The 26,232-nt window shown below is 38.5% G+C and overlaps 3 protein-coding genes across 14 annotated transcripts in view; 1 reads left to right on the top strand and 2 right to left on the bottom strand.

The window, feature by feature from the left end:
• Nucleotides 1-279, bottom strand: part of FBXL13 (F-box and leucine rich repeat protein 13) — a 64,433-nt gene extending 64,154 nt beyond the window's left edge. Inside the window, 1 exon segment of the mRNA XM_041405321.1 lies at nt 1-279. Coding sequence (XP_041261255.1) covers nt 1-279 — 279 coding nt within the window.
• Nucleotides 122-7,399, top strand: ARMC10 (armadillo repeat containing 10). Of its 2 annotated transcripts, none has more exons than XM_041405317.1 (6): nt 122-731; nt 1,935-2,080; nt 3,197-3,331; nt 4,591-4,767; nt 5,762-5,833; nt 7,047-7,399. In XM_041405317.1, the coding sequence occupies exons 1-6, from the start codon at nt 278-280 to the stop codon at nt 7,296-7,298; spliced, it is 1,236 nt and encodes a 411-aa protein (XP_041261251.1). In that variant the 5' UTR covers nt 122-277; the 3' UTR covers nt 7,299-7,399. The 2 variants fall into 2 exon arrangements, with proteins under 2 accessions (XP_041261251.1, XP_041261252.1); XM_041405318.1 differs by having other exon boundaries at nt 7,076-7,210.
• NAPEPLD (N-acyl phosphatidylethanolamine phospholipase D) overlaps nt 5,835-26,232 on the bottom strand; it is a 25,727-nt gene continuing 5,329 nt past the window's right edge. For 5 of the 11 annotated variants that reach the window (XR_005952723.1, XR_005952731.1, XR_005952729.1 and 2 more), the window contains 6 exons: nt 19,823-20,135; nt 13,428-14,074; nt 12,399-12,513; nt 11,028-11,171; nt 8,774-8,885; nt 5,835-7,251 (listed from right to left, as the gene is read on the bottom strand). Coding sequence is in view for 1 of the 11 variants with exons in the window: in XM_041405313.1 (XP_041261247.1) it covers nt 11,043-11,171; nt 12,399-12,513; nt 13,428-14,074; nt 19,823-20,135 (1,204 nt within the window). In the remaining 10 variants the exon portion in view is untranslated. Of the gene's footprint in view, nt 7,252-8,580; nt 8,668-8,773; nt 9,129-10,087; nt 11,172-12,398; nt 12,514-13,427; nt 14,075-19,822; nt 20,136-26,232 lie in introns of those variants that run through there. The other 6 variants (XR_005952725.1, XR_005952726.1, XR_005952727.1 and 3 more) reach the window with 6 other exon arrangements.

Genomic DNA, 26,232 nt, shown 5'->3' on the forward strand with positions numbered 1-26,232 from the left:
CAACGACAAAACGAGCAGACCAAAATCATGCCCCAGGGAGAGAGCAGTGGGAGGGATGCGAGATGCCCCCGCCAGCGCTGAGGGGCGCAACGAGCCGGGACCGGAGCTCTGCTGAGGGGGACCCTTCGTGGGGGTGGGCGGCGGGTGGCTCCCTGCCGGGGAGTTTGTGGTCCCACCGGCTCCAGTGGGACCAGGCTGCCGACCGCCTGGACACCCAGGGGGCGGCGGAGACGGCGATCCCCACTTTGGGGATGATGTGCCCCCGCCAGGGGCTGCCATGGCGCAGGACCGGCCTTCCCGCCGGCGGGCCGCCTCCCCGAGCGGGCAGCCCGTGTCGGAACGCGCTGTGGGACCGGGCCGGCCCGGAGCGCGGGTGATTCCTTCCTGTAGAATAGGAACTGCAGCGCATCGTTGTCACGCAGCGGCGGAGCCTCTCCCGCGCCCCGCACACGGAGCTGCGGGCTCGGCATCCCTGCGGCACCTCAGGCGCAGCCCCCGCGCCCGGGGCCCGAGGGAAGGGCAGAGCCGCCGCCGAGCCGCGCCGGATGGGGCGGTGGCTTCCGCGGGCCACGCAGCCGCGGCCAGGGCGATGTGGGAGCAGCGGGGCGCGGCGGTGAGGGCGGCGGCGGCGGCCCTGCTGCTCGGGGCCGGCGCTTGCTACTGCCTGTGGCGGCTGGCGGCGGGCGGGAAGCGGGGGCGGCGAGCAGCGGCCGTGCAGGGCCCGCCGGCAGGTGAGGGCCGGGGCAGGGCAGGGCAGGGCGGGCCTCGCTCCTCCGGTGTGCGGCGGGGCCGGGGGAGGCTCCGCGGGGCCCGGGGGGTTCCCAGCCCGCGGCCCTGCAGCGTGGTTCGGGGCCCGCAGGTGGCTCTGCGCCCTGACAGAGGCGGTGCCACAGTCCCGAGTCCCGGCCCTCCATAGCCTTGTGGCAATCTGGGGCACTCTGGAGTGTGGTTTATTTTTAGAAAAGCCTATTTTTTTAAAATTTATTAGTCTCCCAAAGCGTACGTCTGATCAGTGTTTACTTATGTAATTGCAGTTATTTGTGTTCCCCCTGTAATTCAAAGCTAAGCGGAATGTGTTTAGATGAGGATGAAAAACTATTTTGTTTTTGAAGTGAGCCCTTGAATCGTCATAATTAACTTTGACTTTTTTTAATCTCGAAAGAATACTATGGTGTTTCCCTGGTCAAATGTTGGATGTAAAGCTGTAGAATTTAAAGCACTGTTAGCTTCTCAGAAGTCATCTCGAGTAAGCCATGACTAGTCCAGCAGTCACAGATCAGGTTTCATGGCTCTTCAGCTGGCTAAATAGTTCTGCCTCAACCTGGCTGAAATGGCCTTTGATAACATTTGTTGCCCTTTTATAAAGGTCAGGTACTCCATGACATCATCCTGACTCAGAAGCAGCCTTCCTCCTTGTTTTGAGTGATGCCATGATCAGCAGAGTTCCTAACATGATGGCTGTTACTTTGTCAAAGAACCTCACTGTACCAGCAAAAGCGTCATTATTATAATTTCTGGAAGTAGTAGTCTGTAAACTGGAGGTTTTGTTTCGTACAGTGCCCAGACAGATTTCCACATTTCATTTTGGGGATACAAAAAAAAAAACCCCAAACTATGTTTGGTGAGTATTCCCTAATAATTTTGCAGAGGAAATTTGCTATTGGTTAACCAGGAAGTAATGCACCTCAATCTCTAATTGTGTGTTCCTTTTATGTTCCACCTTCAAAAGAAGTAATTAGAGGACTCAGGAAAAGGATGGAAATCTTAGTGTCATAAAACAGTCTTTTTACCATGACGTGATGATTTGGCACAACATTAGAACAATATGTCCTACAACTAAGAGCTAAATTTCAGCTTTGTAAAAAACATTAAACAGCAACTAAGTGAAATGTCTCAAACTTAGTATCAAGTATTTAATTTCTAAATGTTGACAGACAGCAGTCCTCCAGTGTCAGCCCATACCTTGGATGTGGATGCTCTACAGAAACTTATTCATCTGCTCCAGGCCACAGATGATCCATTAATTCAAGAGCAAGCTTTAATCACTCTCAGCAACAGTGCTGCCTTCTCTGTAAATCAAGTGAGTATTGTTCTGTAGAAAACAACAGTGTCCAGTGCCAGCCAGTCTGGCAGAGGAGAGCTGCTGTTTTGCTAAAAAGTGACACAGGACTGAAAGCTAGGACAGATTGTGCTCTAAAATCCATTTAATGTCTTGCCTTAATTTCTGCAGGGCCAAATAATATAACTTGCCATCTTCACAGAATTTATCAAATTATAATGTTTGGACCACGTAAAGTCCATACAGAGTCTTGTACTTCAAAAGTGTTGTAAATATATCTTTTGTTGCTTACAATTATGCAATGTTAATGAAAGGGTTGAATACTAGGTTAAATACTTTCTGGTTCAGATCTAAAGTTTAGTGAGATAAACTATATTTTTCATCCCTCACAAAGTTGTGTGCTGTTTGCACATTAGCAATTTTACAACTATTGAGCCATCTCCAAATCATAGAGTGCAGAAAACCTTTGAGCTGGACGCCAGTGTTCATGCCTTTTTAACAGTTTAACCTCCAAGGTCCCAGCCTTTTTGCTACTTATGGTTGCCATCTATTCTGGCTTCTCAAAATGCCTTTCTTAATATAAATCTTTTAGAATGCAACTGGAGCATAAAGCTCATTGGTCCATTTAATTAATTTTTTTTAGAGCAGTATTTTTTTAAAAAGACAGTTACAGTCTAAGTGAGAAAGATTAAAACAGTAATAAAAACAAGTGTAATGGAAAAAGTTTCAGAACCTCTAATAATATGAAGCTACATCTTGAAATTATGTCCTGTTCAGGCAGGACTTTTAGGTCCTGCAGTCTGGCTCAGTTGTTCTATTAACTCATTATCAAGTAATTTCCTTTTATTCTTTATAATGTAAAAAGCTTTAAGCATGCTTTGCAGACCAGATTTTAAAAGCAAAGGTGACGTGCTATTGTCAAATAACAGCAACTAATAGTTTTTTTCCTAAGGAGGACCCTTCTTAGTTTCAGTAAAGCAATAAAGCTTTATCTGCTAACACTGTTTAAACAGAGCAGTCAGTTCTGGAATTCTTCATTCACATACTTCATTTTTGTCAATATGGAGAGGTTGAGGGAATGCTTCAGCATTTAAATTGAATTTTTTAAAATCCCATTTAATATCTTTTATATTTCAGGATATAATCCGAAATTTGGATGGTCTTTCTGTTATTGGAGGGATGCTCTCCAACTGCGTGCCCAAAGTTAAAGAAAAAGCACTAAATGCACTTAATAATTTGAGTATGAATATTAAAAATCAGGAAGAGATACAGGTAAGTTTCTTAATGGGAAAAACCAAAGTAACCAAGGCGAAGAGATAGTACAGGTCCTTCAGCATATTTGTTAAATGCAAGCCAGGATGCCAAAATGCTTTGATGATAAACATACAAGTCAGCAGATCTGGATGACTGCAAGGATAACTTGAAATGCATTGCTTCACTGGCATTTAATTTTAAAATAAAAGATAGGAACCTATGCAGTTTGTGTTCAGCTTTCACAAAATACTGTTAAAGAGAGATTGTGCTGCTAAGATTATAGCAAAATTATGTGAGGTAAGATGATTTCCAGACGTGCCTAGAACATCACCAGTGGCTGTTTAACAGAATGGATTGCAGACTGAACTTGCCAGGACTCCTTAGGTGAGGACGAAGAAAAGAGTAATTGAGCCCCTGGGTTTGTACAAGACCAATTTTTCAGGTGATACTTTTATCTTAAAAGTATGTAAATTATAACAAGTTCCACTGGTAAATACATGCTATGGATATGAAAGGACTAAAGATCAAGAAAAAAGAAATCTATCTTATTAATCAATAGATCAAGGTGTCCAAGTGGTAAGCTCAGACAGATTTGAAGATTTTTACTAGTTTGTTTCAGTAGCTTGATAAAAAGGTAGTGTGACTGCATGTGGTAGTTTGCAGCATCTTTAGCAATAGGCAGTTTTTATTAAGTAGTGCTTGTCAATATTTGTCTAGGGTATAAGTAGAAAATAACTCCTTTGGTAAGGGTAAATTTTTTTTTTTCCCCAGTTAGGACTCCAAGATTCATTGTACACTCTCATCCAGAAGAAAAATTGGTAAAAATAGTAGTTAATGTCAGTTGTCATTGCTGTTCCTACAGTGTGCTGCAGTAAATGCACCACATGGTTGGGAGAAAGGATTTAATTTCAAAGCTTGTCCTTAGCTTCTTCTCAATATTTAAGATGTTAGTTATTTATAAGTGATTTTTTAAACAACTCCTTAAAGCAGCTGTGTCACTTCTGAGATGGAGGCAAAGCAATTTAAGTTTTCAGAACAAGTTATGTTTCAGGAAGATTAGTGAGCATAATGCTGTATGGTCTGCTTCTGTCATGCCACTAGAATGTTTGAAATATTCAAAACAAAAACATACTCATTTCCAAGAACCTTCACCATTCAGCCAGCAATGTTCAGGAAATATTTATGTTACTGTAGCTAGGCCATTGATACTATTTGTGACAGGAAATATGCTTTTATTAAAAACTATTCTCTCTTTATTTCCTCCCCCCTTTCCGCAGGTATTTATTACACAAGTTTGTAGGACTGTTGAGTCAGCTCCCCTGAACTCCGATGTGCAGCTAGCTGGACTCAGGCTGTTGACAAATATGTCTGTTACCAGTGACTACCACCAAAAGATGATAAACTCAATTCCATGCTTTCTTCATTTGCTTTCAGAAGGAACTGAAAGGACACAGGTACTGGGTAGTGTTATTTTTACAAGCCATTTATTAAGCTGCTTTGCTTGTCTTGTTTCTTAACGTTTTGGTAAAATGGTTTAGACTGTGCTAAGAAAAACCAAATATTCATTAATGATAACAGATTTTATGCACTAAAATATAGATCTGTATTAATTTCACAGTATAAATTCAAAAACGGGGGAGGGAAGGGAATCTTGGTAGTGGAACCATCAGGCTGCAGCTCTACCAAAGCAGTGCAGGGTGCACTGTGATTGCCCTGTGCCTTTACCATAGCAACTCCAGAATTCCCTTCTGCATTAAACATTGCTGTGCATCACAGAGCAAGGAGAACCTGCATGGGGAAGGCTTCACTGAATCTCTGTAGGGAAACATGCCAAGCAGTGATCCTACGTTATGGACTGTAGTTCCATTGTGCTTATGACACCTCTGGCAACCTTAGTAACTGCAAGTGGAAATCGTGCTTATTTGTGACTTGCAATACTGAAACGAGCTTCAGATAGGGACCAAACTCAGCTTTAATTCAAGATGTTGTGGTACCATCAGTGTATGGTATCAGATCAAAACGAGTTTTCCAAAAAAACCATTTCCACTAAACAAAACCTACCTATTGTACTTAAGTACAGGAAGTAATATGGCCTTTTCCTAGTGTTTAAAGACTAGCATCACAAGGTCCAAGAAAGCACAAAGGTGTATTTGTATGTGCTTTGGATTATTTTAAATTCAATACTTAACCATCTTCTTTGTATTTTAAACATATTCTGCATTTGGCCTAGGATTCGTTATGGGTCTTGCCTTATTTTGATGTTTAAGTCAATCTGAATTTGCTTCTAACATATCTATATCTTGGTTTTCCCTATAGCAAAATACTCAAGATATTGGTTAACCTATTTTGCCTTTTCCTCCCCAAGTCAACTTTGACATTATTGATACCCATTACAGCCTTACTTACTGTTTTGGAGCTTTTAATGAACTTGAGCATTCCTCACTTCAGATTCAAGTTTTGAAAGTACTTGTGAACTTATCTGCAAACCCAGCCATGACAAGACATCTTCTCAGAGCTGAAGTAAGGTTCTTGCTGCTTCATTTTATTTTTAGCATATATACATGTGTACCAGTTTAGATATTGCATGCACTAGAAGAATTTTAATGTATTAGAAATATATATGCAATTCCAGGATAAATTCTAGACACTGTTTTGTTAAAATCAGTAGCTAAGTGCACATTCTTTCACGGGTGGGCTTTATTCCAGAGGGTAGTGTAATACAGATACTGTCCTTAGAGAGGGAGAGGCACAGGGCCTGTGCCCTTGGAGACAGTTGGTTGTACTTCCTGTGTACCGTTCCAAATAATCAATGATAACTTGCAGAAGCCTGTTCTAACCTTCCCTTTCCACCAAAGGGATAATACCATGAACTTCAGTTTGTATTATTACATTTGAACCCTAAACTTCACTTCCAGACACACAGTCAGTATATAGATTGAAAAATATCAAATAGAACCAGTACTGTAAGTGATCCTTCTCAACTGCTGTTTCTATAGCCAATGTACTGGACCAAACCCAACCAAATTCCACGGGAATCCCCACCCCTTTATTCAAATATAGCCATAAAACTGTTGCCTCTAAGTGCTCTAAGTGAACTTTCCCTGTGCATTTACTTATTTCTTCATGGAGAAATTTGTGTGACATTTGCTGTGTTGGCCTTGGCACACAAAGTGTTTCCTTCAGTTTCAATTCCTCACAAACAAAGCGAGGGGCTGGAATTGTGCTGCATCCTCATCCCCCTCCCCAAAGTAACTTTCTTAAAATGTGCAATGGCTTTTATTTGTGAGCTATCTGCCATGAGCAAAGCTAGTCTAGATAATGCTGTCTTTTCGTTATTCAAATGAGGTTAGTGTAGCTAAATATTCAATTCTCTGTTAAGTGCATCATTTTTCATTTATCAGATACGCTAACAAAAACATTCAGGGCAAAATCAGCATGGCTGAGAAGGAAAGGAGACCCTCTCTTCCAAATGGGAATTTTCCAGACAGCCACATTTTGGAGATGGAAAATACAAAGCATTTATTAGCCCATTGATGCACAGGCCAGTCTTTTGTAGAGAGAAAATGTGCACACTGTGCAGGTTTCTGCCAGGAGTTCACAGTATACTGGGAATTCATACAATTTCTACTTTAGATGGTTGAGGTGCACATTCTTTTCCATTTTCTTAAGTTGGATTTAGTTACATGTACTTACTGCTGGTGATTAAGCATGGACTATTTCTTCAATATCCTAGGTGCCATCATTGGTGTTACTTTTTGACAGCTGTGTAAACAGAGATGTTCTGGTTCGAGCCCTGGCGTTTGCAGCAAACTTGAAAAAGAACATGAATGATGAAGAAGGCACCACGACGGAGGAACACAGTGAAGACTCAATTTTCTTCACACTCTGCAGGGACTCTGCCCCATTTGCTCAGAGACTGGCATCTTTGCTGCATCACCCTGACACAGAAGTGAAAGAACAAGTTGTGAGAATATTAACACAATAGTGTTGTTTTTTTAAAACAGACTGACCTGATGAAAATATCTAATCTTGGCAATGCTATGCTAAAAAAGCCTGCAACAAGTAAACAATACAACAATGATGGAGGAAAAAAAGCCCTAAATACTATCATTTTAATAGGCACAAATTAGTTACTACAAAAGAGAATGCCATGTATTTAATACAGAGAGCATAACAAATATTTTTTACAAGCAAGAGAACAGCTTGATTATTACTGATAAACCACTGCACAGTTGCTACATTTATGCAATGGGGGCAAACAGTTTAAAACATGAAAATACTTATATGTAAAATGAAATTTTAAATGGATGAGTGAAGTGAATGAAAATATCCTTTGCAATGTCAAAGACCTTTTTTTTTACTTCAAGTATTTACAGTTGTTGAATATATACCTCATTAGAATTGTGCATTAAAGATTTAGCAATTGGAGATTAGGCATTTATATTTTATTAGTCTACCTACGAAAATGGTACAGCTGAATCTTACAAAATAATATTAAATAAAAACAATACCAAACTATCATTGGCTTCCTACAGAATTAGTATCTTCAATGAAAGCTGCATACTAAAGTCACCAAACCTAGGTTTTTTTTGTCATACCTGTATGGAATTTATTCTTAAACTCCATTTTTGTATGTTTAGTTTATCCACTCCATTTAGCCAAACTGCAGTGCAATTAACCACAACTGCAAAAGGTTTCTAGACTTGAACAAAAATTGAAATGATTTTATATTGCTTTAAAATTGTCACTTTAGGAAAAGACATATTTTTAAAAAGTATTTTATTAGGAGTCAAGGATTATCTGCAAGTGCAATTCAGTGTTCTCATTCTTATTAAAAAAAAAGTCTACAGGAGCAGTATCATACACATTTTTACAAAAGCTTCCAATTCTGTAGCAGTCCTTAGGCTTCCTTTCCTTGGATATCTTTACTCCTTTTTTTTTTTTCCTGCAACTGGAACATCACTGGAATGAGTACTTCTGCAGAATTAGCCCCCATAAAGTTTTAGTCAGCAACCCAGCATTAATTCAAAATGGAATTCGTACAAACATCACTGCAAAAGGACCTGAACAGAGTTTCATTGATGAACAGAAAACATAATGGAAAATACTTCTAAAACCAAACTGCTAAAAAACTTCCACTACAGACTAACTAAGAAAGGTTTCAGATGTAGTGGCTAGGAAAGTTTTCCACTTTGTTCAGTTTTGAAGAGAACTGTATCACCTAAACTGTTACCAAGTGCTTCATCTTTCTAATTTAGTATACTCACTCTGCTCTTAAGAAAACATTACTATCTTCTCATTCTGTAATGCAGTAGATACTTGTTTTCAGGAGGTCACTTTGCAAATAGCTAAAACTGCAAGAAAAATATGACCTTGAAACTGTGAGACACCCATGCCCTGATCAATACAGGGGTAAAGCTACACATATCTAATTTGTCCACGTAGGTAGTTTTAACTCACCAGGAACACAGTTAAGGCAGAAATAGAAGTTGGCATGATTCCCAGTCAGAAACTTGACAATTGCTGCATTGACAGTGAACTTCCTTTTCTCCTTCCCACTGCTCCTAAAACACTGCACAGTTTGTAATAAGCAAGTTACATTACAATCACTTAATGTTTTGCAACTTTTTGTAGATTTAATATTTTCTGCTGCTGAATTTGACTAAGAAAGGTAAAAACCAGGCCAGACACTAAGAATTTACATACCCTCCTTTCCTGACAAGACATTAGAACCAGTCTGTTCTAGATATAGCTGATACATGGTTTCTTAAGCTCAATAACAGATGTCTAGAAGTCTCTTTCCATGTTCTCCAACCTAAAAATAAGTTTTTCCAGTATCATCTTTTTGATAGAGTTGATCTCTTATCCATTGCTTTAACGGCTGACACAAACAAGTGACCTTTTCTAAAAATACATGAGAACTTGCTACAGTGTTGTCTCAGTTTTATTTTTCTGGTCTAGAAAGAACTATTTTTAAATGCTTTCTTCATAGAACAATGCTGTTGAGATGTCTGAAATCATGCAAGGCTTTCCAATGTGCCTTTATGCAAAGATGTCTCATTTTTTATCACCTACCTCACACCTTCGGTGGAATCTTATCAGCACCAAGCAAAACGTAATGGTCACCAATCTAGGTACATATGTTGTGAATTAACAGATCCAAAACAAAACATGTCATTACTGACATTTAACTTCTGATCCACGTAACTCAGTACATCTCTGCTCTGTGGCTGCTTAGCTAGGTGTTCTGTATTTTAGTTTCACTCTTTCTGAAGTACGTAATTTTACAGAATAACCTATTGATGATTATAAAAACAGGAAAAGAAAACAACCCACAACAAAACCAACCTTAAACTTGCCCTTCAAAGTACTCAAAACTTCTTGCAGCTTGGTGTCCTCCACAAAAGTACAAACAGGTAATATACATTGTATCACCCAAGTTGTGATTGAAGCTGTTGTGTAAATACAAGAGACTTCATCTGAAACACCTCCAACACTGAATAACAGGGTAATTTGAAACCAGTTTTGATAACTGTCTATAGTTAAAAGATTACCTCAGTTCTTCCTACCATGAAATCTCATTAACTGGTTTGGTTTTAACTAGCTGCCAGAAGTTCATGCCTTTAAATAATGTCTTTTTTATATATATTTGTCTTTGTGGGATATGAAAATAAAATGTACAACAAGAGGACCAACCCACATATCCCACAGACCAAAAGAAATTATAAACAAAACATGATTTGCCAATGAAATTATGAAGGAGAAAAGCAACCCTTTTTATTGGCAACAATAGGCTTTAATTCTGTCAATTAGCAAGACAATTTGATACAGACACATTTGGCCAAGTTTTATAACACTGAACAATGTTGTAATCTCATTCAACTTTAAAATTATAGGGAAACTATTAGAAAAATACCACAGCCCTTGCTTAACACTTTCTGCTGGGGGTGGGGGGGAAAAAGTACTTAGAAAAAGGCTGAGTTAATGCAAGGACAAGCAACATTAAGAGGTTTTTCCACTTCATGTGCTGCAATTGACACATTCAGACCTAACTTAAAAACACAGACAAAACAATAAAAGTGTGCAGATATTCTGGCCAGCAGTTAGTTTTACACATCCATGATGCAATATTAAATTATCTCTTTCTTTAAAAGGCACATTTCTTTGATGTAAAATTCAGCTTTTGTGGTTCATTAATACATGAAAATAAAGAGTGAAACAATTTTACCATGCTTGTGCTTAAACAACACAGCTGTATTGGAAGACTTCACCCCACAAAACATACAGTGAAGCTGTATGAAGCTTGTACATCAAGGTACAGGGCATAACCTGAAGATTAACAAGTGGGAGATGACAGTCTAACAATGAATAATTCAAGTCAGCCATTAATCCTAAGAATATGTTCTGTGCTGAAGTTGTTATTGCTGCTGCAGGTAAGATGAAGAGTTTAATTTTTCTTTTTTTTTTTAAACAGTGGTGTACATCCACCAAGTTATTCCCAGACAACACTTAATATATAAACCACTTTTAGATCACCTCTCTAAATTTATAAACAATATAACCAGTAAAATTTGTCATGAAATTGGTATGCAAGCTTTAGTTCTGAAACTGACAAACCTGGCATTTAGAAATCCAATTCAATCTCAAAAATCTATTTTGTACGTTATGTTAGTATTGTAACATTAATTGCTAGTTCAAATCAAACAGGGCTTACAAGGAACTGACACTTTCAGTTTTCAAACCGGTCGTTTGTATTCAAATTCCGTGATTCTCCATGGTGTAAGAGAAAGAAGTCATCTTTTTTCAAGCCATATCTTTCAAGAGCTTCATTCAATTTAACTGGAGGATCCAAGTAATACTGAAAAAAAAATGAGAATAATATGAGGGAAAAGATATCACAGCAATATTTTTTGAGGGGAAAAAAAAATTCTAAAAAGCGGGGGGAGGAGAAGGATATTCGTCAAATTAAAATGTTTGGGTTAATTTTAGATTTTTGAACGACAAGAACGCTGATTTACAGCTGCAGAGTAACTAGCAAGGCTCAATTTGTCAGCCCGCCTCGGTGGCCTTAACGCAGCCACCGCTGCCCCGGGAGGAAGCGCTGGCCGCCGGCAGCCGGCGCTGTCAGCGGTCCCGTCTGAGCGCTCGGCACCGCGGCCCCTCTCAAGGCACCGGGTGTCTTTGTTACACTTCCGAAAGGCACCGTCAAGGAGCGAGCATCTATTTTTGTGCTCCTAAATACACAGTAACTTTTGTACCGCGGGCACTAGGAACACAATTTATTGGAAACACTGCGGACAGGAAATGTTCCCTCCATGCTCAGCCACGGAGATGCACGAGCAGCTGGGAGGGAGCACAGACGGGACACAACATTTGGCAGATAAGGTGATCACACTATCGGGAATGAATTAGGACATAAAGTGGTGCAACTGATGCAAAAACAAAGTTGAAAAACAGTTACCAGACAGTATCAAAACAAATGTAGATACTTTCACAGCAACTGAAAGTGCAATGAATAGGAAGTATCTGGGTAACCTTCTTATTAGATCTGTGGACTTGGGGGGGGTGGGTGTAGAGGGGAATAAAACATTAAAACATCCTAAACTCAGAATAACTCGTTTTTTTTCATATCCTTTCTGGTTTTAACTTTGAATCAACTACTAAAAATACTGTTTATATATTTACTAGACAGACAAAATTAATAAATAATGTACTGACCTACAGGCATGCAGATTTTACTATCTCCAAGTGATGCACCACTCAGTTTGTTTTTATTACTGCATAACGTAATGCATAACACTGCATGTGTCCTCATCTATTATGTTCCTCAGCATCTGGATATCAGAAATCCTCCAAATTTGCTTCAATAACTCCGTAGTTTCTTAACCATGGAAATATTTTATGTAATTGGTTATGAAAAGCCAAGCATTGTTTTGAACAGCAGTATATAGGGTAACAATTTTCACTCATACAAAGTTCACATTTTAAGTTTACATTTCCAGATACGTAACTTAAAGTGCAAAAGCTTCACTAATGACTGTCTAGTCCTTGGAAATCTCAACTCATGTTTAGTGTTGCAATTTACCTCATTTGCTAAAGCAAAGGTCCCCCAATGAATTGCTACAGACTTCTTTGCTTGAACATCAATATGGATTCTTACAGCTTCTTCAGGATCCACATGCTGGTATTTCATAAACCACCTACCAAAACAAAGAATCACTTTTTTGTGTGACCTAATCCAGTGCAAGATTTCTCCTTTACTGCCATTGCAAAGTACAAAAAGAAATAAGTTCTCACCTAATCAAAAAAATCATAAGCACATACACCTGGACAACATACAGAATGCTCAAGATCAGGAGACTAACACATACCAACATACTCATCAAACAGCAGTTCATTTATTGTACTCTCTTTTTGAAGGACTTTTTCTTATCTCTATTTTCAGTAGATTAAGGACATATTACTGGTGCCTTGAGGCATTAGGGCCAAAACTTTAAAGCTATTCCTGAAAAAATTTGGCACTAGCGGTACACACCAAAAAGTGTGTGCTTCAGAGATAGCCCAAGGGAACAGGCAAAACAGAAGAGAGAACTTGGGAATTCTTGAGAGATACAGAATTTTTACCATGCTATTTGGATTCCCATCTTTTTTTCTCAGCCCATACATGCTTTCCTTCCAGCATTATATGAGTACAATCACCTAAATGTTTCCCCCAAAAGGAGAAATTTATCTCTCCTAAGAAAACAGATTTTTCATACTCTATAAGCCAGTCATCCTTGTCTCCAGGTAAGTTGCAAAACCAGGGTAAACACTGAAGCAAGAGAAAAATGCAGTAAATGACATACAGTGGAATGGGCTGGATTAAATGATGCTGTTTCAGAAAAAAAGGCACAGAGTAATTCCAGATTTTTACTCAACATTTTTAAGGGAAGAAAGACTCCCGATTCATCCTTGCTGTCCTTAAGTCTGAAGAAAAAACTCTCCAAAAACATCACACATACACATACTTTTTAATAAAGTACACCTATAGTTTTAACTTCTGGGTGCATTTTTTGTCATCAGTAAATAATTTCATTTACATTTACATATATTGCTCAAACTCCAATTTTCCTACCTTGGCTCATAAGCTCCAATGGGGATGGCTGCAAGATCAAAAGGTCCAAACCTTTTTCCTATTTGCTCAAAAGCAAAACAATATCCAGTATCTCCTGCAAAGAAAAACCTATTCCAAGGTCCCAAGACAGACCAGCTGCCCCAGAGAACCTTGTTATCATCTGTCACAGTCCTTTTGCACCAGTGCTGGGAAGGGGTGAAGACAAAAGTTACCGCATCGTGACCAGGGACACAGTTCTCCTCCCACCAATCCAGTTCGATGACATTCTCACAGCCGCATCTCTGCATCCACTGCAGCAGCCCCAGGGGCACAAACCAGCGCAGCTCGCTCCCGAAGCGCCGGTTCAGACTGGCCACGCTGTTGTAGTCCAGGTGATCGTAGTGGGTGTGGCTGATCAGCACCGCGTCTATCCTGGGCAGCTGCGCTACCGTGCACGGGGGCCCTCGGAAGCGCTTGGGACCCAGCAGCTGAACAGGGGAAGCTCTCTGGCTGAAGATCGGGTCAGTAAGAAATACAAGTTCATCCATTTCCACCATAACTGTGGCATGTCCCAGCCATGTGACTCGCATACCGGCTCCTGTCTTCCCAGCATCTTCTGGTGTTTGAACAAAGTAAGGCTGTAACACTGGGAGTTCTTTGTCGAGTTCCTAGCAAAAAAAAAACCAAACCAAAAAAACAACACAATATGCATGAGAGATTTCAGAATGTACTTGGCATAGAACAAAAACTGCATACAAGGCACAAATCAAGACTTGTACTTTGTTTATGCTTTTATGCAGAGAACTGCAGCACACACCAGATGCCTTTTTAATGTCCATTTTCCCAGCTATTCCTCCTAATTTAATTTTAGGTTTTTGCAACATTTGCACTTCTCTGTTGAGAAAGAGAAGAGAGTATCCCATCAGGCCAGGAGATCTGATAGAGTCTGGGGGCATTGCAACAAAAGCACTGCAAGGTACTAACAGCATCCCAGGAAGGGATTCCTCCACCTGAAAAACAATATGTGTACACACACACAGAGTGTTATTTAACAAATACTCAAGTTTAGTTTATGCAACTCAATGATGCACTCTCTTAAGTCCTAGCACAAGTAAGTCACAGAAGAAAGAAAATGCCATGTTCCCCAGCCACACTCCACAAAAGTTCTGGTAGCTTTTATCAGGCTCTCTGTCTGTCTTCATTACAGAGGACACATTAACACAAAGGTTAACCTCACTTGGCTAATGTTAGCTATTACAATTCTGCCTTCCCATCCTGCCAAGAATTTAATGAACATTCATAGAAAACAAAATCATTTTTAAGATAAACCTTAAGGTACTTAGATATGCTTGGTTATGAAAAGGCTCCCCCATCTCCTCTCTTATTCCAGCTTGACAAGTTTTGCAGTCCCTACTTGACTATGACAGGTCAGAAAACTGATCTGGCTAAACTTTAATCCAGAGGTAAAAAATACACAGCTCTCATTTTGATTGGCTCCAATTTGACTCTATCTGTGTATCCTCAAGCTGGCACAAACGAGGCCATGGCTGTACATTACCTATTGAAACTCACTGCCCAACAGTCACTCATTCTCTCATTTTGAACCAGAGTTATGCTCTTCACTGCAGTTTGGTTGAAGTGCTAATGCAGAAGTTTTATATACAATAAATAAGAGCTTTTCTATTAAAAAAAAACAACCAATCAAAAAGTCTTCTCAGAATTCCTGACCATCTCCAGGTTAGCCCCAATGTGGCTAAGGCTCTCCTCCCCAAACACTTATAGTCTGAACTCCTCACTTTGCTTTAGAGGAATTTTCATGTATTAGGGCAGCTTCTAGACTCCTGACACTCATCTCCCTCACAATCATAAATGTCCCAGCACTCCTGGTTCCAAGTCAAGTTCTGCCTGCCATGGTTGCTGCTCTCATTCTCCCAGCCTAGCAGAGATTAGCACTATCAGTGAGTTCATACAGAGCTGACCATGTGCTCCTTTAGAAGTCCAGCTGATGCTGTGACAGTTTAGCACTCCAGGAGCTGCCTTGCTAAACCAGTCCTGACAGCTTCAGGGAAGTTACTTTCTCCACAATATTTTATTGATTTAGAAGGCATATGTTGGGAAAAACAAAGTATGCACATCTCCGTCACCCTGCAGTTCTGCTGTAAATAATAAAATATTCATGAAATTGCTTTTTCTGAGAGCTAATGGACAAGACATGTTTACTGAAGAAGTTTCATTACTGTCTCCAGGAATGAGAAATAGATAACCTTCTATAAAGCTGAATATAAGGTTAGTACAATTCAACCCCTTAGTTCATACAAGAAAAGTGGGAATCTTAGACTGAGATAAATGGCTGCTTCACCAGAAAAGAAGCCATCATTTTCTTATATCTATTTCATTCTACATGGAACAACATTGGCCACAGAAATCTGAACTACAGAAGCATTATACTGTGATATTTCAATTTAAAAAAAACCAAAACAACAGATACACAAAACTAACATAGTAGTCAAAAATGGAAATTAGGATAAACCAACAAATTACATAAGGTTAAGTCAACAAATCAGATTATATCAAAGAAATAAAACTCAGATACAGAACTTAATGTATTGTCATAATGCAATTTAGGTCAGTTTGTACATTTTTATGGAAAATATTCTTTTTAAGTAGCTGGTTTTAGAGTCAGACTCCACATTTTCTCAGAAGTAAATTAATTCACTTATTTTTGCTGACATTTGGCACAAATTAGTTTTTTTAATTAGCATTATGCAATATTAATAAACAATATTAAATGGATGAGGAACTGGCTAATTGGCAGATGTGAAAAATTAGTTCTTAAGTGGGATTCAGACATATTCTATGAAGTTTTATCTGGGGTACAGTTAATTTTCTGCCCAGTAGCACCTACAGTGCTATGTTTTGGATTTGTGCTGAAAATAGTGCTGATGGCACACTGATGTTTTAGCTACTGCTGAGCAGTGCTTACACAGCATCTCAGCCAGCTGACTGGGTCACACAAGGAGCTGGGAGGGACACAGCTGGGACAGCTGACCCCAATCCATTAGAGAGAGATCCCATATCATATGGCATTGCACCCAGCAGTAATATCTGGGATAAGAGGAGGAGGTGGGGGACATTCAGAGTGGATGGTGTTCACCTTCCCAAGTAACTGTTACATGGGATGCAGCCCTGCTTTCCTGGGGATGGCTGAACACCTGCCTGCCCATGCCAACAGAATACATTTCTTAGTTGGCTTGTGCAGGCAGTTTTTGCTTTACCTGTTGAACTGTCTTTCTCTCAACCCACAAGTTACCTGATTTTTCCCCTCTCAATCCACTGGGGTGCAAGCAGTGGAGGGTGGAAGCAAGCAGCTGACTGGAACTTGGCTGCCTAAAGCAACAACACATCTGCACTATTAATAAAGGCTTTACAGGGATGTCAGTGGGATTGATGCTATCAAGTATTTAGAATAGTTGATTTAAAGGTAGAACTAATCACTATAAAAGGCATTTACAAAAGTCACAGAGACAGGAAGATTGATAGAGAAGAGCACAATCCAAAGAACTGCTATCCTGACCTATTTAAATGAAATTCCATGAACAAAAGTTCAAAACAAACCAAGAGCACAAAGGCAGTGTAATTTGTACAGAGCTTGTACTCTCCAGGTTTGTGATACACAGCCTCTGATCCAAAGCAATGATTCCTCAGAGGATGAGATCAGAAACCAGGCATATTGTTGAGCTATCATGGTAAATCACACCAGAGCATTACTTCTCAGTGCACATGATTTGTGTTTGGGGTTGTTTAGTTTTTGGTTTTTGGTTTTTTTTTTTTTTTTTTTTAGTATTTTACAAAAGCACACCAAAATCCCCTTAAAGCAATAAGAAATACTCAACTCATAAGATTTCTAACTAAACACAAATTCTATTAGCAGTATACTTCACAGGAAATACTTAAAACTCACACAACAGGATAAAGCAATATAATTAATTAAATATGCATTTTATGGAACTTATATCCTTCTACAATACATTTTTGTTCTGTCAGACTAACCAGAAACATATTAAAACTAGAAGAATTATAACAGAATTTTGAAATACAGCAATTATGTTGAATCAGCTACCAACAGAAGTAAAATGTGCTCAATACTGTCTTGTCTTCATTACTCAAGTAATACAAAAAATTCCTCCTGCTGTGTCCCTTCCCCCTTGCCATTCTTCTTGCCCTCCTAATGCAAAGCAAGAAAAAACACATGACAGGCTTTGGTAAGACTAGCTGATTAGCTTGGGATTTTTGGTGCTTAGTGCATACTGGAATACCACAGGATTTGCAGAAATGAGAACAATCTAAACTGCTGATCCAACAACTAATAATTAAAGATCCTTCAACAGCACTGAACAAAGTTAATAATAAAACCTGTAATGAAAATACAAGAATGCATTCTGGATGATGATATAGGCTCATTGTGAAGGCATGATTATAATACATCTAATTTTTCCATAGTGAAGCACAAGCACATATCCTGGATAATATGCTCATTTTTACATACACAAAGCACTTGGTACAGATAAACTGAACCTGCCCAGAATAGCAGGGCATCACTAGGCTCACTCAGTGTAGAAACTGAAGGAGAAATCTGGCTCAGAGGATGTGACATCTAGCAGCGATAAATAAAGTATGGAGCCCATAGTCTGAATTTTAAACAAGCTCAGATGCACTTCACAGGCTGATGTAGGGGTGGAAGAAAACTGGTTGAAACAAGCATCAAAAATGGCTGAGGACTCCAGAAGTGCATTTCATTGATCCCTATCTAGGTTTTTCTGTTTCTGATTTACTTCACGAAACTCGTGAATAATTGCAGGTGCCTAATTAAAAGATCTCCTATGCAAAAAATAAAATTAGCCCATGATTAATCCCAGCTGGGTCAGAGAGATGGCCTTGTAGATTTCTTTGTGATCATCCTTTATTGTAGGGACAAACTGTAAATTAAAGGGGAGTGCTGCAGTTCTGCACTCCATCAGAGTGCTGTATGCTCTGCACTGCACAGTACACCTCAGCATTGCCTTCGAGCGACTTCAGCCACTACCCAGGTTTCTGACTGGCACTGGGAAGACATGAAGCCTGTTCTACACATGCCAAGGAGGGCAGCAGTCAAAGGCAACTGAAAACATACAGGTGTGTGCATTTCATGAAAATGTGGCCAGCACATTGTCTAGAAAGCTGTACACACTGATGCAACCATTGTCACCATAAGGAAGACACCAAATTTGCTGGATGGGATCCCAAGACTGACACAAGTTTGCTGTTCTTCTTTCTAAGACAAATTATTATTATTATTATATTACAGCCAATTTATTTGTTCCTTAAACATCCCCAAACCTCTGACCATCATGTGTTAATGCCTAACGTGGCTTTCCTGTCCACAAAACTGATAGAATTCCTTCCTTCACAGGTAGTTCAGGTAAGACAAAATGGAAAGCTCTTTACTAAATACTGGCTGTGAGATTTATAGCTTGTGCATACCTTCCTGCATGCTTAAAAGCATTATTAACACCTGCTTGTTAAAAAATACTGTCCTTGGTTGCAAATCCTTCTGCACAGCTTTTCTGAAGTACAGTCAACACATGAGAAATGCACTGAGAAGTAATTCTGTCAAAACCTGGTCGTCTTCATACCTCCTGTGACCATAAAGATAACTCGTGGCTCTCCAGTACCCATTACTCTTCATGGGAAAGAAGCTTCTCCTGTCTCCTTCTTTACATACAACACCTGACAAAAGCATTTCACCACCAACAAATAACAGTGTTACCCAGTAAACTGGCACTGTACTTTAGGTTTCTGAAACTTTAGGTGTTTCAATACAAATACTTGCTCAGGTTAGTTTTAACACATGCAATTTTTTCTCCTGGTGTACTGAAACATAAAAAGCCAGATTTGTAAGTATTTTCCTAAGTAGGTGACAGAAACTATTACATCTTCATGCAAGAGATGCAACATGTGTATTAAATTGCCAACAGGGAAAAAAGGCAAAATTTTAAACACTGGATATGTCATGAAATAAGCTATTTCACGCAACACAAGTTAATAGTATGCTTCATAAGGCAACACCTATTAAAAAGGAAGGGCTGTAATGGGTTTATGACTGAGCTAGGGGGCCAATTTTTTTTGGTTTTATATATATAAACTGAGCTGTATAAATTAAAGCATGTGGAACTAACAAGGAGATAAAAATTAAAGAGGTAAAAAGTATTCACCTACCTTTTGAAAATAATAAAATGTCAATAAAATCAGAAAAGTAAGACTTAGAAAAGTCTCCAGAAAATGCCTTATGATTATTAGTTAGAAACTGTCCTATTTTACTGATTAGAGCAGAGGTAAAAGCAGTCTTAATCACAAAAGTAAAACATGGAAGTATTCACCTGCTTGGAGCGTGGCACATTGCTGTTATTTTTTTCCATGAAGGACCATTTCAAAATGTTGGGTAAGGTTGGTGATTTCCACGTTGGCCATGGGTTGACAAATCTCCCATCTTTGCCCCTCTTTGATTTAGTTACATCCTCTTCTAATCTGTAGTCCAGCCTGAAGCTTTTTCTGAAGGTCCTGGAAGAATCATTGCCCCCGGACCCTCGACCCGAATTCTGACGTTTCTTCACTGCTTCCTTAGGGTACTGGTTACAGGCAGTTGAAGGCTGCTCTTCATCTGTGTTCTTATCCATACCTTTTTCAGGAGAACTAAATCAAATTTTAAATTAATCAATATTTTCTTGGTCTAGCACCAACATTCATAAGACTGAATGTTCTCACACACATTAGGAACAAGCCCGCCTTTCCTGTTTTATGACCTACTGTATTTTTTTAATCAACAAAATATGCTTTTAAACCAGTCACTATTACACAAAAGACTTCAAAAACATGCTGTGACAAGCAGACATGAGGGCTCTTTGTAGTTCAGGCTGAATTTTACTCCCTGGAATGCACAGCTTCCGACACTAACACTAGTATCCACCAACTGCAAAAGTGAGGGGGAAGGGTTCCTTAATTCACATTTTGGAAGAACAGGCATTCCACCTGAAACTTATGACATTTAGTGCCTGATGTAACACAACCCTGCAAGTCTGTGCAAGAGACTCTGGAACTATACTGTACCTTAGGATTTGCCTATATAGTGACTTGGTTTTGTAGTAAAACCAGCAGTCTTTTGTGGCATTACTAACACTTCTACCACACACATGCAGGAAATTCAGAACACAAAAGGTATTTGGTACTGTTTAGTATTTCGTCTAAAATAAACAAGAAGTTTATTACAATAAAGATAAATAACAGTTTCAAATACAATTTTGATACACATTTAACTGAACTGACTGGTGAAAGGCCACAGAAAATTGGAATATTTTAAATCACAGTTGCAACATTCACTCTTAATTCCATCGTGAAATATAAAAAAAGTGAGAAAATAACTGAGAAAAACTTATTTCTATGAAGTCACAATTCTGGTACATTTCTTAGGAAACTATGAACTCAGTAGTTAGAGTCTCTTATTCCAAACTGCACTTAGGTGTTGCAGACTTTACAAATATAATCGAATTATACCCAAGGCAGAAAAACCAAATATCCCTATTTCATTTTAGAAATTGCCAAAGCAATTAAATTTAATCTAAATGCTTCAATTTCTATATTTACTTTCAACTGAAATGTTGAAAGTAAATACACTGTTCTGTTAGCTTAAAAAATGGTTAGCTTAAAAAATGTTTTAAAGAGTGCACAATTTCCTGGCATTTACAAATTCTACCTAATTAAAACTGGAAGACAACTAGTAATGGACAGCACTATTTATTTAGGTAAATATTACATTAATTTATATTATAGTATATTAATTTATAGTATATTAACTTGTATTCTATTCTATTTTATATTCCTAAGGTGCAGGAAAATTTTTAATAACAATTTGTGAAGTTCATCCTGTGGAAAATTCTCCACCACATCTAGTAGATGCACACAGTTTTGTCCTATCTACTGCTTCACTAACTCAAATACTCTGACTCCAGCTGAACACTCAGAAGCACTGGGCTGATGTAGGCAAGGCAGTCCATGCAAACAACATTGGCAGAGAACAGAACTGAAGCTCAGAGTTTTCTTAGAAATTGAATAACTCACTCTGTACCCTATAAGCTCAATTACAGGGAAAATTAAATATGTTGTTCACTGCAAATTTCAGCTAAGATATTACACACGTGTCAGCAAACTGAACCCAAATGCATCTGCTGATGATGCTCCAACTTCAAATGCAGAGTCCATTTCTGCTATTTCAGCAGCAGCTGACAACTAAACACTAAGTATGGTATCAGCTGCAAAGAACACAACAATTGATAAATATTGTGACATTTTCTTAACAAAATAACCATTATTGTGCTATACAGTAGAGACAAAATACTAACACATCAAAATTAATTTCTAATAAAAAAGCATGAAGGGCATTCAGAAAACATGGCTGACACAATTTTTTTTTACCCCAGTCACAATCTTGTTTTATGTAATTGCTTTGTACTCCTGTTTCCCCGCAGTTTTACTGAAACCACTCCACTTATGTATTTCCTATTTAGCATTAGGATACCATATCTGCATCATAATTCAAATTTAACTGTTGCTATTTCTAGGCTTTTTTCCTCTATTCTACTAAACATTTCCTGGAATCAGCCTTCAATGAAACACCCAACTTGCTCTATAGCGTTTTAAGCAGATGTAAATGGTAACACAAGGAATCAGTGCCACAGAAAGGCAGACAGAACACCCCAAAAATGGCACTGAATATTTTAGCTGTTACTTTAATGTAAGAGTTGGGTTTGGGTTGTCTTTTGAATTCCTCAAAGAGTATTTTCAATGGCAAGTCAGTTTATTAATTTAGCAAAGCACACAGACACACCATAAACCAGCTACTCTTTTAGAAAGCATCATGAAAACAAATCACAAAAGTTTAATCAGATAAGTACTTAATTCCAGGAAATTATTCTCTTAACATCTCAGATGTCTGATTTTTTAAATATATATAACTACCATAATTATTGCTCCTACAAGACATTTTATATCAGAGACTGGGATGCCTAAAGTTTTATTTTTAAGCTTTTGTTTATCTATTCATTCATCTCTAAAATAAGTGAATTTTACTTTTGCTTAAGCCTTCATATAAACCTTTCATCTTTTTCCGAAAGTATAAACCCCTAAGGGAAGCAGGGATTGACTATGCTGATTAAACAGAGACAATGCCAAAGCATTTAAGGCACTGCAGGTATCTATCTGTCTGCCAACATATTTTCCACATGATGCACATACATTACTTTCATTAGTATTCCATAAGCAACTGAAGGGATAAAAGACCTCAGTGCTCACAGAATACTTTAAACCTTTTACATTCATAAGAAAGGGACACATTTACAATCAGTTAAAGTATTCCTGATGAACTGTAGGTTCCTTTGAAGTATAAGGCTTGCCAGATAGTTTCTGTTCCATTTAAATTTATTAAATATATCCTACAATATTCATGATGTAGTTTTCTTATATAGGAGACCAAGATGATAATTTCTTGAAAGCCAGAAATCATTAGCTTAAAATAAAACTCAACCAATTATTAGTCCAAGGAGATCCTTGTGCTTTTGCAAAAGAAAGCCTCTACAGATAAGGAGATTTAACAGGTATACTTTAAATACTAGAAAATACCCAATCAGAAATCAGTTGGTTTTTCTGTCAGCTTTCCTAAATTCTTCCTACCTAAAAATAATAGTTTGGCACTTGAAAAGCTACTTTAAGCACTTCAATAGCAGCAAAATTTATGAGCTGTAGAGATAAGAAAAATCAAACTTGAGCAGAGTTCTGTTCACTTGGGAGGGACAGAGGGAAAGGATCACATCCCTGGTGAATGTTTATTGTTACGTAAAGTTCTACGCAAAATATTTTTATACTTTTAAACATAAAGAAAAACTAATCTATTCTACCTAAAATCATTAAACAGCTTTCCTGGCAAATGGAACCTATCCTTCAGGATGAGGCAACTTACCCCGAGAGAGGGCAAGTGCATTGACTCCATTTGTAAGAGGGGCTCAGGAGAGACACAAGGCAACCACCCCCTCCCTCTGTCCTCAGAGATGCTTCACTGTTTCATCTGAATTCAGAAGAGGAAATTAACCAAGACAAACTCCTAAAGAAAACCATTAGTCATCCAAATCCACAAGGCCAGAAGGTGTTCTAGACAGAGGGGAAAACCACCACTGGCTGATGAATAAGACAAAGTTTAACATGAATCAAAATGCTGAGCTCACAGATCAAGTTTTCCAACATCAAATACTAAGGCACCCCTCATAATCCACAAAGGAAGAGCAAAGTTGTAGATCTGGCAAGACGTGGAAGATCTATGACTGACATCCCACTAAACTGGCTTACACCTGGAAACAGGATACAGCCCTTAGGACAACAGGTTTTGGGTAAATGGTTTATTTTAACATCGCTTATATAACTGAAAATTTGGATACAAATATTTTGGCTTTGAGCCTTGTGTTTACTTGGGAAAGTAACAAAAATTTTGCTAAATATTTTAATGCTCTCTTTCAAAAGAAGATTTGCAAAAAGATGCAACAACACTACAAGAAGCACTCTGCCATTATATTTTTTTCTTTTTAAAAGAAAAAATGGTCTTTTAAACAAATTACTTGAACTTAGGCATAAAATCTCTTGTCTTCAGCTTTTCCACTCAGTCTCCGCTAAGATCTGCTGCTCCATAAATGCAACGGATGTAGTTCCCCCTACTAACCACAGAGCCATGCACAACATGCTACACAGCATCAAGTCAGCCAAAACAGACTTACCCTTCTTTTCTACACAGAAATGTGGTCCTCATGCAACAAATCCACAGGCCTGACAGTTTAAGAATTACTATGAAGCTATGGTTTACTGGAACACAACAACTTCCCCAAAACTTTACAATTGCCTGGTAAACATTCCAAACCTTCCCAAATACCTTGAATTTCTCTGCTTTTTTGAAGCAAGGGGTTTGGTTCATTTTTAATCTGTCTCGCTGTGTAAACTACATCCAGAAGTTGGCTGCACTAATGATCACCTAGAAGAGACAGCACATAATTCCAAGCAAACTCACACCACTGCAGCCTTACCAAAACAAGACTCTGAGATTTCTACATATACAGCTACACAACTCTGAAGTTTTCTTTCATTATAGATATTTTAATGACTGCAAAAACCCATGCATTTTGGCTTGAAATAAAACAAAAAATTGTTTCAGTTAGAAGGAAAGGTATTTGCAAACACTAGGGACCATGTAAGTAATTGGCTCCTACAAGCTTTACTATCAAATGACTGCCAGCTAAGTTTTGGCTCTGCTTTTATTTTCCCTTCAGGTCTGAAATTGGCTGCTTTAATTAATGAACAGTTTGAGACTGGAAAATTCTGAATGCATTTAAACTTTTATTGTGCAGTACTTCAAGTTGTTCCATATTACCATTGTAGACTTACCAGAATAAGAACCTGAGCTTTCTGTGAACTGTATACTGCTACACATCTTGAAGTTTTCTTTCACTATACCTATTTTTTTTATCACTGCACAGCAGTTGCACCAGCAATTATTCCAGATGCTCTTGTTATTAGGATTTCACACAAAGATCTCTCAAGCTTGCATTAGCTGATTTGTGAATACTTCTATTATTTGAATCACATTAAAAATCCTTAGTAACAAAAAGTGTTGCCAAAATTTTCATTCAACAGATCTCTAAGTATCCTGATTCTACATTGTCCTTGTGTACTATTCAAGAAAGATGAATAAAAGAGTTGATAACAGAAAAAGGAATAGCTCTCTTCATAAATAGCCTCATGGAATTAGAATAAATCCTTTATCATTCTTATCTAGCTTTGAGGATCAACAGTAAAACAAAGCACAGCTTTATTTAGACATCATGGAGAAAAATAAGAATACAAATAATAAAAAAATAGGTGAGACATCTACCCATGGTCATGTGTTGTAAGGCTTTTTCTTTAGCAGCTGCATTAAGCAGCTACAACCATGAGCCAATCAATTTCTGTCCTCACTACTCACCCAGGCTTGCCAAAACAAATACTTTTGTCCACATGGTGAACTTGTTTAAGAAACTAATCTAGCTGATAGTCACTTCTTACCTTACCATCCCTAGAGAAGCACTTAATTTTCACCTGCATCACTGAGCAACCATGCAAGTGTTTATACCAACAAACTGGTTCGGACAGGGAAGGGTGAGAACAGGGTTGTTGTAAATTGTTGTAAACAAAAACTACTTATGCCAGCACCGGCCTAGAAAAAAAATTAATTAAGTATTCTCCATTTAGAATTCACTGTGTAGCTCAGTTACACATACCACCAAGTTAGGTTCAACAATTCCTCCTACCCTTTCATTTTCAATCTATTCTCTTCCAAGGTTTCATTTACACTTAGGACTGATGATGCTGCAACTCTCCATTTACCTCCTTGGATAGTAATGTTTCATATTATAACCAAGCACATTCAATAGCTACCTACCACCCACAAGGCAGCCCACTCCCATTACTACACATTCCACCTCTATTTTGCTGGTATTCATTAGGGGAACTAAACCGACAGAAAGTTATTCATGCCTATCAGCTACACCTTTACATGCCTCTGGATACAAATGCAAATAGGCTTGAGAGAGAAACCCATCAGTAGTCCCTGGAGCCAATTATTTCTGAAGGCTGGGTTAAATCTGACCAGCTGCGGGCATTGTGTCACCTGAATAAAGATCCTGGATCTGGGACAACACATAACTATTTTCCCTTTGTTTCC

The sequence above is a fragment of the Onychostruthus taczanowskii genome, unplaced genomic scaffold (genome assembly GCF_017590055.1).
Source record: "Onychostruthus taczanowskii isolate IOZ18803 unplaced genomic scaffold, ASM1759005v1 scaffold23, whole genome shotgun sequence".
Taxonomy (NCBI): domain Eukaryota; kingdom Metazoa; phylum Chordata; class Aves; order Passeriformes; family Passeridae; genus Onychostruthus; species Onychostruthus taczanowskii.